Source organism: Lepidochelys kempii, chromosome 8, assembly GCF_965140265.1.
Source record: "Lepidochelys kempii isolate rLepKem1 chromosome 8, rLepKem1.hap2, whole genome shotgun sequence".
NCBI lineage: Eukaryota > Metazoa > Chordata > Testudines > Cheloniidae > Lepidochelys > Lepidochelys kempii.
Genome location: NC_133263.1, coordinates 97,989,704 through 98,003,894, shown reverse-complemented (window position 1 = coordinate 98,003,894; position 14,191 = coordinate 97,989,704). Strand labels below are relative to the sequence as shown.

At 42.3% G+C, this 14,191-nt stretch overlaps 1 protein-coding gene across 9 annotated transcripts in view; it reads left to right on the top strand.

Annotated features, from left to right (window-relative positions):
* The window catches only part of OSBPL9 (oxysterol binding protein like 9), a 142,316-nt gene that overhangs the window by 42,063 nt on the left and 86,062 nt on the right, over positions 1-14,191 (top strand). For 8 of the 9 annotated variants that reach the window (XM_073357740.1, XM_073357739.1, XM_073357732.1 and 5 more), the window contains one exon: positions 4,090-4,166. In XM_073357740.1, the coding sequence (XP_073213841.1) occupies positions 4,090-4,166 (77 nt within the window). Of the gene's footprint in view, positions 1-4,089; positions 4,167-6,997; positions 7,473-14,191 lie in introns of those variants that run through there. The other variant, XM_073357735.1, reaches the window with a different exon arrangement.

The window sequence follows — 14,191 nt, the reverse complement described above, 5'->3', positions numbered from 1 at the left end:
ATTTTTCTGTTTCACAAGGTTATTTAATTCTTAAATTATTTTTATTTGTGTTGAAATTTTCCATGCTTTGGTTCTGACCAAAAGCTCCCCTCCTCCCCCCCCAAAAGGGGGGGGGGTGAGAAGAGAGAGGGGAGACATTTGAGGAAGTAACTTTCAGAGGGGGGTGTGACAGAATTGGGGGAAGGAAATGTACTCCTTTCATTCACCTAATTTTTTTTTAAATTTATTTTCATTCTGCTCACCTGAAGCTGATGGTCAGCCTACCCAGGCCACTAAAACACTTGGTAAACAAAGTGGACAGCTATAGCAATAAACTACAAGCTGAACCATACAATTATCATAGTAGTCCTATGGGCCTTAGCAAACATTAAGGCTGTGTTCTTATCTTTCTGGTAGTCTGTTGAATTTACCTTCTTTAAATTCCTTTTTTGGTAGCTGAAATAACCTTTGAGCACTTACTTTCAGAATTTGACATGCAAGCACCTCTGTCTAGGTATTTATATGCTCCCATCACCATATAATAGTGCAACAGTTCTAGAGAACTTTTCAGAAGTCATTGACACCAAAGGTGGAAATGATCTATTTGGGCATCCAATTCATTCTGCTGCTGTCTGCAGAAGCTTGCTTTCTTGTACATTTTCAGTTGTTCTCTCTAAATTAATTCAGAAGAAATCCAGTGACAGAGATTGAGTTATCTACTCAAATATATTAGTATTTTTGTATTGTATCTGATGATCAAACCCAAGTATAGAATGACTAGGATTGCCTTTGAAGGACAGAAACAAAATAACATTAGAACCTTTTTCAGGATACCCGTTGCTATTCATCCGGATGTATTGAAACTGTGTGCCTGAGTTGTTGCAGCCCCAGCCAGTTCTGTAAGCTTTAGCTTATTAAGCAAATGTATAATGATAGTGTGTCTAAAACACCTAAGAATTTAAATTAAAAAGAGAAAACTAGAAAGTTACAGCTTTTGAAACATTCAGCTTTTGAAACTGTATTGCTGTATTCTGAACACTCTCTTTTCGCTTAATCAGACTCCTTAAAGGGTGACTGTGGGTGAAGAGGCAAGGACTTAATCAATCTATTGTTGGACTAACATTTTGTCTAGTCCTTTTGGGTTTGTTTGGTTTTTTTTAAGGCATCTAGAGCCCTACTAGCTTGCCCTCCCTATACATTAAAGTTGTATTTATTGTGTTTTCCAGAGCATTGTATAGAGATCAAAAAAGTCCATCCACCCAATTTAAACATTATTCCTGTAGGAATTTTATTTACCTATTATTGTTGCAAGTAAAACCTAGTATTACTGTAATTACTGTAAAAACATGTGTACTTTGTGCATTTGACAATACTTTATAGTTTGTTTCCCCGTGTAGGTCCATAACAAAGTAACAGAGGAGAGAAACTTTTTTAAAAACAGGAAAATGTGATTAATATCACAACAGGTCGATAAAGAGTTGAGGCAGGTACAGTAATTAGCCAGTTTTTAAACCAAAATTGAACTTCAAATTTATATTTAACTCTGAATCTATTATTGTTGCTTTTGCCCTGCAACTTTCAGTTTTTCATTGTGCTAGACACTATACAAACTCTGATTTTAAAAAGACAATCTGCTGTACATTTATTTCTCAGTTATGCAATTTCCTGCACTTTGGCTAGGGGTGTGTCGCGTGTTGTTTAACATGACTATTTTAGTAACAATACAGCATGCAAATCTCTATACTGATTGGCTGAGGGCCTCAGAATTCCCTGTCCATATAATTGCAAGAAACAAGGCATCCAAATTCTGATATCTCAGCCCTATCTTGTCTCCTCTCTAAACGTTGATGTTAAATAAAATTTATATTTGACAAAGGAAGCACTCCTTTATACAGTTTGAATGGAATAGGTTGAATAAACCTTCCTCCCCAACATCTTCCGCTACTCCTCCCTTACAAGTCTTGTGATTTTTAGGTGGGATTGGAGGACAGAAAGTCGAAGCAGCCATGATGTGGGCATGTGGATACAGAGGTCAGAGGGATATAAGCAATGAGAGGACAGGTGGAGATGGAGAATACATTTCAGTATATACTCTTTGAGTTGAGTAATAAGCATACCATACACAATCAAACTTTGAAGACCAAAATCTTTGTATAATTAGTCCACTTTGATTGTTCCCTTGTAAACAGGAAGCTCCCTCAAGTAGTCTTATTCGTCATGCGCACTATTTGTGTTATTTATTGGATGAGGAACTAGAAACAATTGGGAGTAGTAATTGGCATGAAGTCAGTGTTCCTTTCTCCTCTTCTCCCTCAAATTCACTAAATGCCTCCAGTGGCCATCACCCTTTTTTCTTCACCCAGTTTCTAATGTCCTTGTCACTTCCTGTACCATTGCTGTGATATTCCACCACAGCAATGAACTTTTTAGCGTATGCACAACGTTCCTCAGGTGGCACGTGACCAAGATTCATCATGGAATTTGGTCCACTGGTTGGATCATTAGCTTGCTTGGGTACTGACAGGGAGAGTGATGTGAACACTGATCCATGCCCCCCCCAGCAAGGAACTCTTTCAGGCTAGCAAAGTACAATGAAGCTTTTGTACTGGAAAAAATACAGAGTATTAGAAAGTGGGTAAAGAAAAGAGTAGTGATAACCCTCAGTCAGTTTCTGGATCTCTTTCCTGCCCGCAAAGCCCTGCCATATCATTTTGCATTTCATATTGCCCCTCCTTGATCACCATGGCCTGCGAAATGACGCATTTTCACCTGAACCTAGTTTCTGTTTCTCAATAAAAATTTTATAGCTGTGTGATACGGGAATAGGTGGATCATCTTGTGTATATCCTTGCTATTGTATGAGTCCTGGTTCTATAGAAGAAATTTTTTAAACAGGATTGTCTTAATAAATATAATAATTGCTTTATTTTAAAATTGAAAGATACTGAAAAAGAGATCAGGCTCTCTTTATTTGTCTAAGTTATGATACATCCATAATGAAGTAAAATTAGGAGTAATTTATTACAGGTTGGAGCCTCTGGTGACTCAGAAAAATTTGAAAAATATATTCTGTGAAGATACAAGTCTGCTGATGTCATAGATTTTCTGTTTTTACATTTTTTATTGTATATATTTTACATAGGAAAAAATACCTTATTTCTCACCAGGCACTGTACAGCTTTGTGATACCATGTATAGCTGCTGTGGAAATGATTAGGATGTGTCTTATTTAACTAATTCCATTTAATGAAGAATGTTCATGGGAGCTGATGAACTCAAACAGTAAAGATCCTATTCTCATGTAAATAATCTTTAATAAAAGGCATATGTTTACCATGTCCCCTAGAAAACGGTAAAGCAGAGGAATTGTTTTAAACAGTATTTGTCAAAGGCTCTAGAAGATTAGACCTTTAAAAATTCATCACATGCTACTGATTTGACAGGCATAGGTAAGTGCACCTTCTGATCAAGAAATGTGATTTATGCAAGCATGTAGTTAGATTTTAAAATACCTTGATCAGGGTAGAAAATCTCTCTGAACAGCTCTTAAAATGTGCAATGGCAATTTTTCAAAATCTCCCCATTTAACTCTCCATAAATAGCACTAATGTTGACATGGCATATGCTAATCTGAATCTGGAGTGATTTTTTTACAGCTAAACTATAAACCCTGAAGAGCTGAGATTTTAATGGAAAGCCTGGTGTATTCTCTATAGCTGGTCAAATGTAGTTTATAGAAGTGAGAAGCTAAGCATCTGATTCAGCAAAAGTATGTACAGATTCTTCATTGAGGGCTTGTTTACATGAGAAACTTGAACTCATTTAACTAAAGTTGTGGTTTTTAAACCATCTTAAACTCAAGTATAAAGCTGTGTGAATACTCTTAAACTAAATCAAAATGTCAGTTAATCAGCTTAACATAAACCAAAGTTAGCCACTCCTAAACTGAAATCAGAGTTCACCTGCTGCTGAATATCTCTTCCAGATAACCATTTTAGGTAGTGTGGTTTAATTTAAAAGTTTTAGTCTGGACACAAAACATGGTTTTCAGTCTAAAAACCTTGAAAAAATGGCAGATTTTAAGAAAATATTGAAATTTTTTTTTTTCAGCTCGAGATGCTGATGAGAGAGAGAAGTGGATTCATGCTTTAGAGGAAACAATCCTCCGTCATACTCTTCAGCTTCAGGTAAGTTAACCTTTACTCTTGATCCTGAAGCTCCTTTATTTTCAGAGTAACTAAATAAACTGACTGACCCAACTTCTGATATCAAATATTCCAGTGTAGCTTGTAAACAGCTGATTATCTGATGGTACAAGATACAGTACATAGTGATATATCTGCCCTGGTACCTGAGGTTACTGTTTGTATCCAGCTAAATTTAGGCAAGGTCTCCTGACTTGTTAGATTGTATCTTGAGTAGTTTATTGTATTAGTATGATTTGTTGTTTATCTTCCGCTGAAATAATAATTTTCTCTTGGTTTTGAAAGAGGTAGGCTGGCTTTAAAATGAAGGTATTAGACTGGGTCTTGGGGAAATCTAGGCTCAATTCCTGGCTTTCTCACAGTCGTCCTGTGTGCCACACTTAAGCAAGCTGTTTAATCTTTGCCTGAATTCTTTATCTGTACAATGGGGCTAATGCTTCATTTCTTTCACTTTTTTGTGTCTACTAAGATTGTAAGTTCTTAGGGCAGGGACTTTCTCTCACTATATTTGTATTGTGCCTAGCACAATGGCACCCAGGTCCCTTATTAGGCCTCCTAAAGTACATATAAAATTTAATACAAATAATAAATATTTTAAAATAGGTTTAGACTGTGCCTCCTCAATGCATATACATCAGTGATTAGAGTGCTATTGTGTTAGGTACTAAGGATTTACTTAAAAACCTTAATCTCAAGGGAGGAGGAGAAAATATTAAGATGACAGTGATTTGGTGAGATGTGAGAAAGGGAAGGTGCTATGCAGAAATAGATACAGTCTCTATCTGTAAGTGTTTATAGTCCAAGAAAATTAGAGAGGTGGGTGGCAGGGCAGTGAAACACTAACAATATATTCAATCTCTATCAAAAGATAGGTTTTAGTGTAGCAGCCATGTTAATCTGTATCCACAAAAAGAAAAGGAGGACTTGTGGCACTTTAGAGACTAACAAATTTATTTGAGCATAAGCTTTTGTGAGCTACAGCTCACTTCATTGGATGCATTCAGTGGAAAATACAGTGGGAAGATTTATATACACAGAGAACATGAAACAATGGGTGTTACCATAGATTTTTTTCTCCCCCATTACCAAATTTAGCCATTGTTTTGTTGGCAGACTTCTTGTAAGCGTCAGAAGTAGTGGATATTGAGATCTGACTCTGATTAAACTACACTCCTGTTCAAAGTGCCCTTCAAATTAAAATTATATAGATAAGTAAAATGAAAAGGAGTACTAGTGGCACCTTAGAGACTAATCAATTTTTGAGCCTAAGCTTTTGTAAGAAAATGATAAATCATTATATTAAACATTTTAACAAGGAAGATGTGTGTGTATATAATATTTGACTGTCAGGAAACAAGGTGCAATGTAATATTTCCCCTCTTTCCCACCCCAGTGCAAGTATTGAAAGGGATACCTGTTTGGACCTGTGGTCTGTTTTCAGCAGTCATCTTCTCAAAAACCTTCTTTCCAATTTTAAAATGCCATAAAACACTGTTAAAGACTGCCCAGCGTAACATCAATTTAGACTTCTTGATCAAAGAACTTCAGTGTTGTCAGCTCCATCTTTTAGCCTGAGTTGTTGAGCAGATATCAAGGTGATATGGAAATAATGTATACACCTTGCCTTTTTTATCTTCAGATATAATCTTTTTTCCTTTGAGTCTGGGAGAACTTGTTCCTTGCCAGTGTATTGGAAGTAGTTCTCTAAACTACCCTCAAACATCTTGGTATCGGCATAGGTAACAGCTGTGGGATTGCATATGAATCCTGTAGGATTGAATCCTTAGATTTCAAATAGTGATTACAGCTGAGACTTTCATTGGAGTCTAATGGAGTCAGGCAAATTCATTGGGAGTTGAGATGTGCCTAATTCCCTTTGACTTCACTGAAAAGCCCATCTTAAATATTTTTTCTACCATACTACCTCTGAGTCTAACCTTTAAGAAGTTAGCATTTTATTTCAACTGAAAACCACCATGAGGGCTGCTGCTTTAAGAGGACTACTAGTTTTGACTGGTACCTATATAAGTCAGTGAAGAAGAGATTTTCTAAAGCTTTTGTTTAGACTAGGATTTAAAGGTTTGTTAGGTCATATTAGCAAGCTTGTTCTAAGGAACACCTCCTAAAACTGGTCAAGACAAGGCATGCTGTATTTTATCAAGCACTTCAACTGCACCAGTTTAGCATTTGCTAAAGTAAAGTTTGCCTTTTCTTGACCAGAATTTCAAGTGGTGTGTTTAAATTTGATCAAAGTAGCTCCCAGATCGAACAAACCTTTACATCTTAATCTAGCCAAAGCTCATATTTGTTGTTGTGGCAAAGCCCTGAGGTATCGCTAGTGAGTTGGGGGCTGTCCATACATTCTATAACACATTTTGGGGTGGTTTTTCAAGACCTACCTACTCCCTTGCTTGTGTTACGTGCACAATTCAGGGTCTCTCTCCTCCCCCCCCATGCTTACCTAATGTATGGACAGTTATATAGTCGTTTTCTTAAGAATTTGGGGGATGTGTGGGGGGCTCTCTTGGTTTCTGAGCCGTGGTTGCCCCTGAGCATTCCGATGCCGCCGCCCCCATTGGCGAGCACAGGGAGCGGGGACAGCAGCCGCAATCTGAACGGGAAACAGCCGGAGACGCGGTAGCTAAGCAGCAGGCCGGGGGCGAGAGGAGGCCTCGGCCGCGTGGGCCCGTTGTGGGCAGACCAGGCCGGACTCCTGTCGGCACGGTGCGCGGCAAGCCAGAGCGAGCCCCGCCCGCCCCACGATGCGCTGGAGTCAGGCCGCCCTTGTGTCACCGCGTCACGGGGCTTCGCAGAACAGAGGGGGCGGCGCGGGGCGGGTTGCGCTCGCTCAGGCAGCGGCTCGCGCCGCCCGGTCACTGGCCGCCGCCGGGGAACACGCGCCTGACCTCCGCCTTGAGCCTTCTCAGCCGCAGCCCCCGCGGATTCAGTCCGACGGGGCCGCCGGCCGCTGCCCGCACAATCGCAGCGGGAGCCTGGAGGGAGCCGGATGTCACCTCACCTCTTGGGGGAGGGGCTCCCCGGGGAGGGGGTGAGCGGCCATCTCCGCCCTCCCCCCTCCAACCGCCGCTCACTCCGGGGTGGGGGAAGGCGTCTGACCCACAGCCAATCGGGAGCTGGCGTGGTTCTGAGGCGAACGCCGAGCAGCGGGTCGCGGCGGCCGGGTCCTGGGGGGGGGGGGCTGCTCCCCACCCGGCTCCCAGCGGCAGGCGGCGCTGCCGGGGCCCAGCCGAAAAGCGACCTCCCCTGCCGGCGGGGAGAATGGCCGGTGTGAGTACGGAGTGGGGGGGGGGCGGGGTATCCGCGGGGCGCGACTCCGCGCCTCGTCCCTCCTGCCCCCGCCGCAGGATCTGCAGGTGCCGGGGCTCCTGGGTCCCGCTCGCCGGCGCGCCGCTCCCCCCGCCCCCCCGCCCCCGTCTCGGCGGCCCGCTCTGCTCGCGGAGACCCGCCGGGACGGGCTGGCGCTGCTCGTGTCGCCAGTCCACGCGCACGGCCCGCGAGTGGCGGTGATTCGCCTGCTGGCAGCGCGCAGGCTTCCGCCAGCCCTGCCCAGCAGCGGGTCTCCGCGAGGAGGAACTCAGCCCGGGCGCTCACAGCAAGCGGCGGGCGCTGCTGGACCCGCACGGAGCGGGCGTAAAAACCGGGCTCCAGCGTCTCCTTCGCTCGAGGAGTTCGCAGGACCTCCTGGGAAAATGACTTTCTTTTCCTGCTCGAACAATACCGGGCTGCTTTTGCGGCGATTCTGTATTTTAGGGGGCATTCTGTGAACTTCAAGGGTATATGTTGTAGCAAACGTTTGCTTACAAGTAATGTCTTCGCTTAGTGAGCATCTAAAACTCTTTCATTGTTTAATACGGTTGGATTTTCATTTTGCATTTCTTTCAGTTTGGACAATGGAAAATTAGGTTTCTCCTCTTCTACAGTTTTGCTTTCAAACGCTTGCAGAAGAGAGTTGATTTGCTGTAGAAGTATTTTAGTTGAAATTACAATCAAAAGTGGAACTACTTTAGATTTTTTTATAAAATTTATTTTTAGGAATGGGTTTCCCCTCCACCCCCAACAGTGTTCCTTTAAGTCTACAAGACACTTCCTGTTCTAATCCTTTCTAAATCCAATTTTTAATTTACTTGCCTTAAAAAACAAACAAAAACTCCTACTTACTTTTGACCTAGGATTCTTCAAGTTTGCCAGGCCAGAAGTGAACTTTGTGTGCAACGTTTGAAGAAAATCAGTCACTGTTATAGAGATCTGAAAAGTTAACAGTAAAAGCGAGGTGTGAAATGTCTTTTCGTGGCACAAACCTGCAAAAGGAAGCAAGCATAAAAGGATGGACGAGACCAGGAAGTGTGTCCGAGTGCTTGTCTATACTTAAAATGCTACAGTGGTACAGCTGTGCCACTTCAGTGTAGACCAGTGATTCTCAAACTTTTGTACTGGCGACTCCTTTCACATAGCAAGCCTCTGAGTACGACCCTCCCTCTTATAAATTAAAAACACTTTTTAATATATTTAACACCGGGATTTGGGGTGGAGGCTGACAGCTTGCAGCCCCCCCATATAATAACCTCCCAACCTCCTGACTGGTCCTAACCCATGGTTTAAGAACCCTGGTGTAGATACTACCTATGTGAATGGGAGGAGTTCTCTCATCAGCGTAGATAATCCACCTCCAAGAGGCTATAGCTAGGTTGATGGAGGAGTTCTTCCGTCTACATGGGGATTTAGGTTGACATCATTACACAGCGGTAATGAATGTGTGAATTTTTCACATCCCTGAGTGACGTAGTTTTTCCAGCATAATTTGCTAGTGTAAAACTGGCCTGAACATTATCTACTGTTGTTTTTTAGTCTTGTTAGTTTAATTTTTTTTCACCTTCCTTTGCACAATATGTTACTTGAGCACAAATTATGGGAAAATTTTTTCTGTAAACTTTATGAAAAAAACATGTATATAAAAAATGTTGTAAGCTCCTCCCTTCTGTTTTTTTCCAACAAGGTATTACTCGTTGTCTAACACTACAGGATGGAATTTGTTTATTCTGTTTGTTTGTGGCTCAATTCTTCCCTAGTTCAGGCTCTCTGTTTACCCTTTTATTGGACCATAGCCAAATCTTGTCATTGTATATCCTCTGATTCTCTTTTTAAAATTAGTCCTAAAATCTATAAATTTTAAAACTGAAGTCCATTCTCCTTGCCAGTCCTTTGCAGCATTACACCTCTTTTTTTTTTTTTTTATAATGTTACTAGGAATGTGTTTAGTATTTGACTAGCTTTTTCTTACAGAGCTTTCTTGTATTGATGTTAAGTATTTTACTGCTGGGTTTTAGTTCTGTCCCACATTGAATGCCTGTCCATAGGCGTTGCCAAATTTAATTTATATTTTTTATCATTTTGACTGATATTGATATTTATTTTTAAGCATTTAAAAATATTTAAATTTTCACAGTTGTGGGAAACTGGAGGGATTCGCACAATAATTAATGACAGATGTTGAGATTCAGAAAGTTAAAGCTTTCTAATCATTAAAACAGTGTCAACATCAAATGTCTAAATATACAAAGTAAATATTAAATCAGACTTAGTTCTCAAGCAGCATTTTTGTTTCTTTGCCTCTTTGTAAATTTTTATTATTATTATTAATGGAAATATTTGTCATTGGTTTGTGTGTCTATGGTGAAATTGATATTTAGTGATAAAAATCTAATCTCTCCAAGCCCACTTATTCATAGTTCAGATGCCCTTTACCGAGAGTATGGACCATAATCTTTAGAGGAAGTTCAGAGCTGAACTCAGCAGTGACCTGTTCCTCCTCTCATAAGGACTTGACAGCTGCGGGCTCCCTAGAACTTCCTGTCTCCATAGCAGCATTTCAGAGTTCTCCTGAGTACCCTGCCATTTTTCTAAAGCTCTTTGGGACCATGGTTCATTTTTTTCCCCTTTAGCGTCTTACTCCTTCCCAGTACTTTGTTGCTGGCCGGAGTGGTATGCCCTCAGCTGTGTGGAGGCCTATCACTACTTCTTCCCCTGTTATGCAGAGAATGAATGGACAAGAAACAGACAACAGGCGCTTGATGTTGAAAAGTAGACCTGTCCCTTAGTCAGGCAAGGACTGGTGTGATCAAATAACTGGCAAGGCCCATCGAAGGACCAAATAGTCTTGCTTCTTATCCCCAGAGCAGAGACCTGCAGCGAATGGGAAGGGTGTCAGGGCCTAAAAGAAAAAAAGGCTGTTTAGTTTCCCTCTGCATCAGGTGAGAAGGAGAAATTGCAGCATGGTTGGGCTATGAGGAAGATAAGGCACAGGAAGAGAGTAAGAAACTTGTTTCTGGCATGTTGTAGACATGAGTGGTTGGAAGTCACCAACCCAGCAGAATTCCACAGGAGATGTTTGGTTCATAAATGCTTCAGTGGAACAATCAATCAGGAATTCTCCCTTGCTTAGAAACCAGGCATGTGGCTTCCTTACTCTCTTAAGAAGCAGAGGTGTGGACCATGAGAATACAAAGTATCAGACTAATGATAATAAAAAAAAAAGTCACACTGAAACTGTCCAAACATCAGAGGGTTGTTCTTCTATTTTTCCACAGGCTGGGGACATGGAAATAGGTGGAATAAACTTAAGTATTCTGGAAGGCCTAATGGAAGCACACATCCAATCATTTGTCTTCTCCCTCAGGCAGGTGCCAATTCCTGTTGTCTTACCACCTTCTTCCCTTAAGATGACTGGATGTTTCTCAGTCAGAGGAAGGGGAGAGTGACTAATACAATTCTTTCTTCTGCCAAATTTTGTTCCATCTAGACTTATATGGTCATTCTGTCCCTAAGCCTCAGATGGAGTGAGAGGAAGCACAACACAGTGCTCACATATTCTCACCCCACCCAGTACTGCACAAGAGCCATGATCAATGTTCTCTCTAATTTTTCCCATCTGTGTGCTGAATGAATTTTGTTGTGTACCTGTGTGGTGGGGGTGGGGCTGAGGGTTTTCGAGGTGTGGGAGGGGGCTCAGGGCTGGGGCAGAGGGTTGGGGTGCAGGGGTGAGGGCTCTGGGGTGGGGCTGGGGATGAAGGGTTCAGGGTGTGGGAGCGGGCAGAGGGTTGGGGTATGGGGGGTGAGGGCTCTGGCTGGGGGTGAGGCTCTGTGGTGGGGCTGGGGATGAGGGTTTGGGGTCCAGGCGGCCCCAGGTCTGCGACGGGGAGAGAGGACCCCCCATCCTTCTCTCCGTGCAGCAGCTCTGGGGGCCAGGGGAGAGGTGCCCTGCCCCCCAAGCTCCCCCATCGTGGGCCCCCCACCCGTTACCCGACTCATCTTCCAGGCCCACCTGGACCCACTCACTGAGTGCAGTGTGCATGCCTGTGTAGCTCTGCTAATTAAGTGTGCAGCCCTTGGTGGCCTCCTGCACAGGCATGCACCTTAAAGGGAACATAGGCCATGATATGGATGGTGGGGCAGATCCCCATCCTCCTCAGGAAAGAGTTAAAGAGCTCTTCTGGGCAAAGTCAGCCTTAACCCCCCCCATCCACATGTAAGGCTTGTGAAGCCTGGAGAGGGGTTGGTCCTTAAAGGGAAGGATCCCTGCTCAGTGCAGGACAGCACTCTGCAGGAGCAGGACTGCATGCCAGAGCTCCTCAGCCCATGGAAGCAGGGGTAGCTGACTGGGGGAATGGCTAGAGAACTTTGGCTGCTGAGGCCCTCTTAGAAAGGAGGAGGGCTGGTAATTCTCTTCTTATTTTTTCCCCTCTAACTTCCCAAAAGCCTAGGACTCTGCTTCTGTGGCCTGGGGAAGGATACTGACTTTGTTGTTTGGACTGCTTTAATCTTGTCCTGCACAAGGGGGTCGATACCTGGAATAGCACAGCTGGAGAGCTGTTTCCCAGTTGCTGAGACAGGAGCGGCACACACCCTTTTGCCAAGGGGTGCTAGAGAGCGATAGCCTACTGTAAAATATCACTGAGTGCATTCATTGAAAGGTCCTTCAAAAAGAGTACAATTAGCAGTGCTCCAGCTGAATAAGCAATGCTCTAAATTCTACGAATATATAAGTGGGCGCCATCTTTCATGCTATCCAAAGTGGATGTGGCACTGGCAACCCACATCAAAGACACTTATTCCTGAAGGAAGGGGCTTCTTTCTCGAAGATGCCACAGATTGTAAAGTAGGGACTGCCCTTGGAAGAAAGTACAAAGCCAGTTCAGTAATGTTCCAGGCTTCCTCAGCATCTACTTAATTCTTCAGGGCAGTCATTGTATGGACAGAGGAACTGAAATGACTGACAATTTTCTTGTCTTTGGGGAATAGTCGAATTGACAAAACAGTGATGTCCATTTCCTTCATAGCAATGCATTGATAGTTGCCATCAGAGAGCTTCCTTGGTGATGAAAGCTAACACAGTATCTGGGAAGAACCTGTAACCTATGTATTTGGTCTGGAGATTCCAAGGCTATGCAGCACCTGGCTTCATTTAAAGCTAGCAAGTTGTGTTTGAAGAGGTGGAGCAGAGTGGATTGATTTAAATCACTAGTCAGGAAGACTCAATTTAATCACAGTTTTCTGCATAAAAGTGCATTCTTGGTGGTGGTTATAACATTAATACATATTCTTCATAACTCAGAGATAGATGTAGGTTTCATTTTTAGAAGGTACTACATTTTTAAAAAGTGATTTATTTTGAAAACTTTTCAGATTAGTTTTACAGGTATATCAGAAAATGAATGATTGTTTGGTTATTTCATTTACCAAAGGTAATTGAAGCAGATATTTATGAAGTCATTTGGAGGTGAACTATCTCCAATTCAACAGGTTAATCATTAATATTTGGAGGATTTTCTTGCCATGCTGTATTAGGAGGAGAACATCACCAGACAGACATTTAAATTGTTTTATTTAACTAAAATAACAACATTAAGTATTCTGGATTTTTTTCTTCAACAGCAAACATGTAATATTTTAACAAAAAAGCATGTGTCCCTCGCTTCTCACATTTATCTCCAGACTTCTTCTCCTTGTCCAGATCTGTTCCACCCCCACCAATCTTCTATTCATTGGACTTTTTGAAACTTTACATTTTAGAGAGAGGTAAGGGATTGATTCTGTGTACACAAATTTGCAGAGGGACAATAGAGTTGAGGTCTGTTATTTCTCACCTCTATATATTTATTTATTTAAAAACATTTTTGCTGTTAACAAGCATGTTACATCTGGAGACACAAATCCACAGTTTGAGAACGGCAAAACTGAGCAACTCTGATGGTATCTTCTAGACTGAGCACTGAATCCCATTGGGTAGACAGAAAGATTAACCTAAATAATCTATACAGAAGCATGTGGAATCCTATAAGAACATATCTGGCTTTAAGATTAAACTCGATACGTTTATGAAGGAGATGATATGATAGGATAATATGAGTTTGGCAATTAATTGATCTTTAAATATTCATGGTAAATAGGCCCAATAGCCTGTGATGGGATGTTAGATGGGGTGGGATCCGAGTTACTACAGAGAATTCTTTCCTGGGTATCTGGCTGGTGAATCTTGCCCATATGCTCAGGGTTTAGCTGATAGCCATATTTGGGATCAGGAAGGAATTTTCCTCCAGAGCAGATTGGAAGAGGCCCTGGAGGTTTCGCCTTCCTCTGTAGCATGGGGCACGGGTCACTTGCTGGAGGATTCTCTGCTCCTTGACGTCTTTAAACCACGATTTGAGGACATCAATAGCTCAGACATAGGTGAGAGGTTTTTCGCAGGAGTGGTGGGTGAAATTCTGTGGCTTGAGTTGTGCAGGAGGTCAGACTAGATGATCATAATGGTCCCTTCTGACCTAAATATCTATGAATCTAAGTGATCTATGCCCTGTCACCCAATTCCAGTTTCTGGCAAACGGAGGCTAGGGGCACCATTCCTGGCTAATAGCCTTTGATGGACCTATCTTCCATGAATCTGTCTAGCTTCCTTTTGAACCCCGTTATAGTATTGGCCTTCACAACACCCT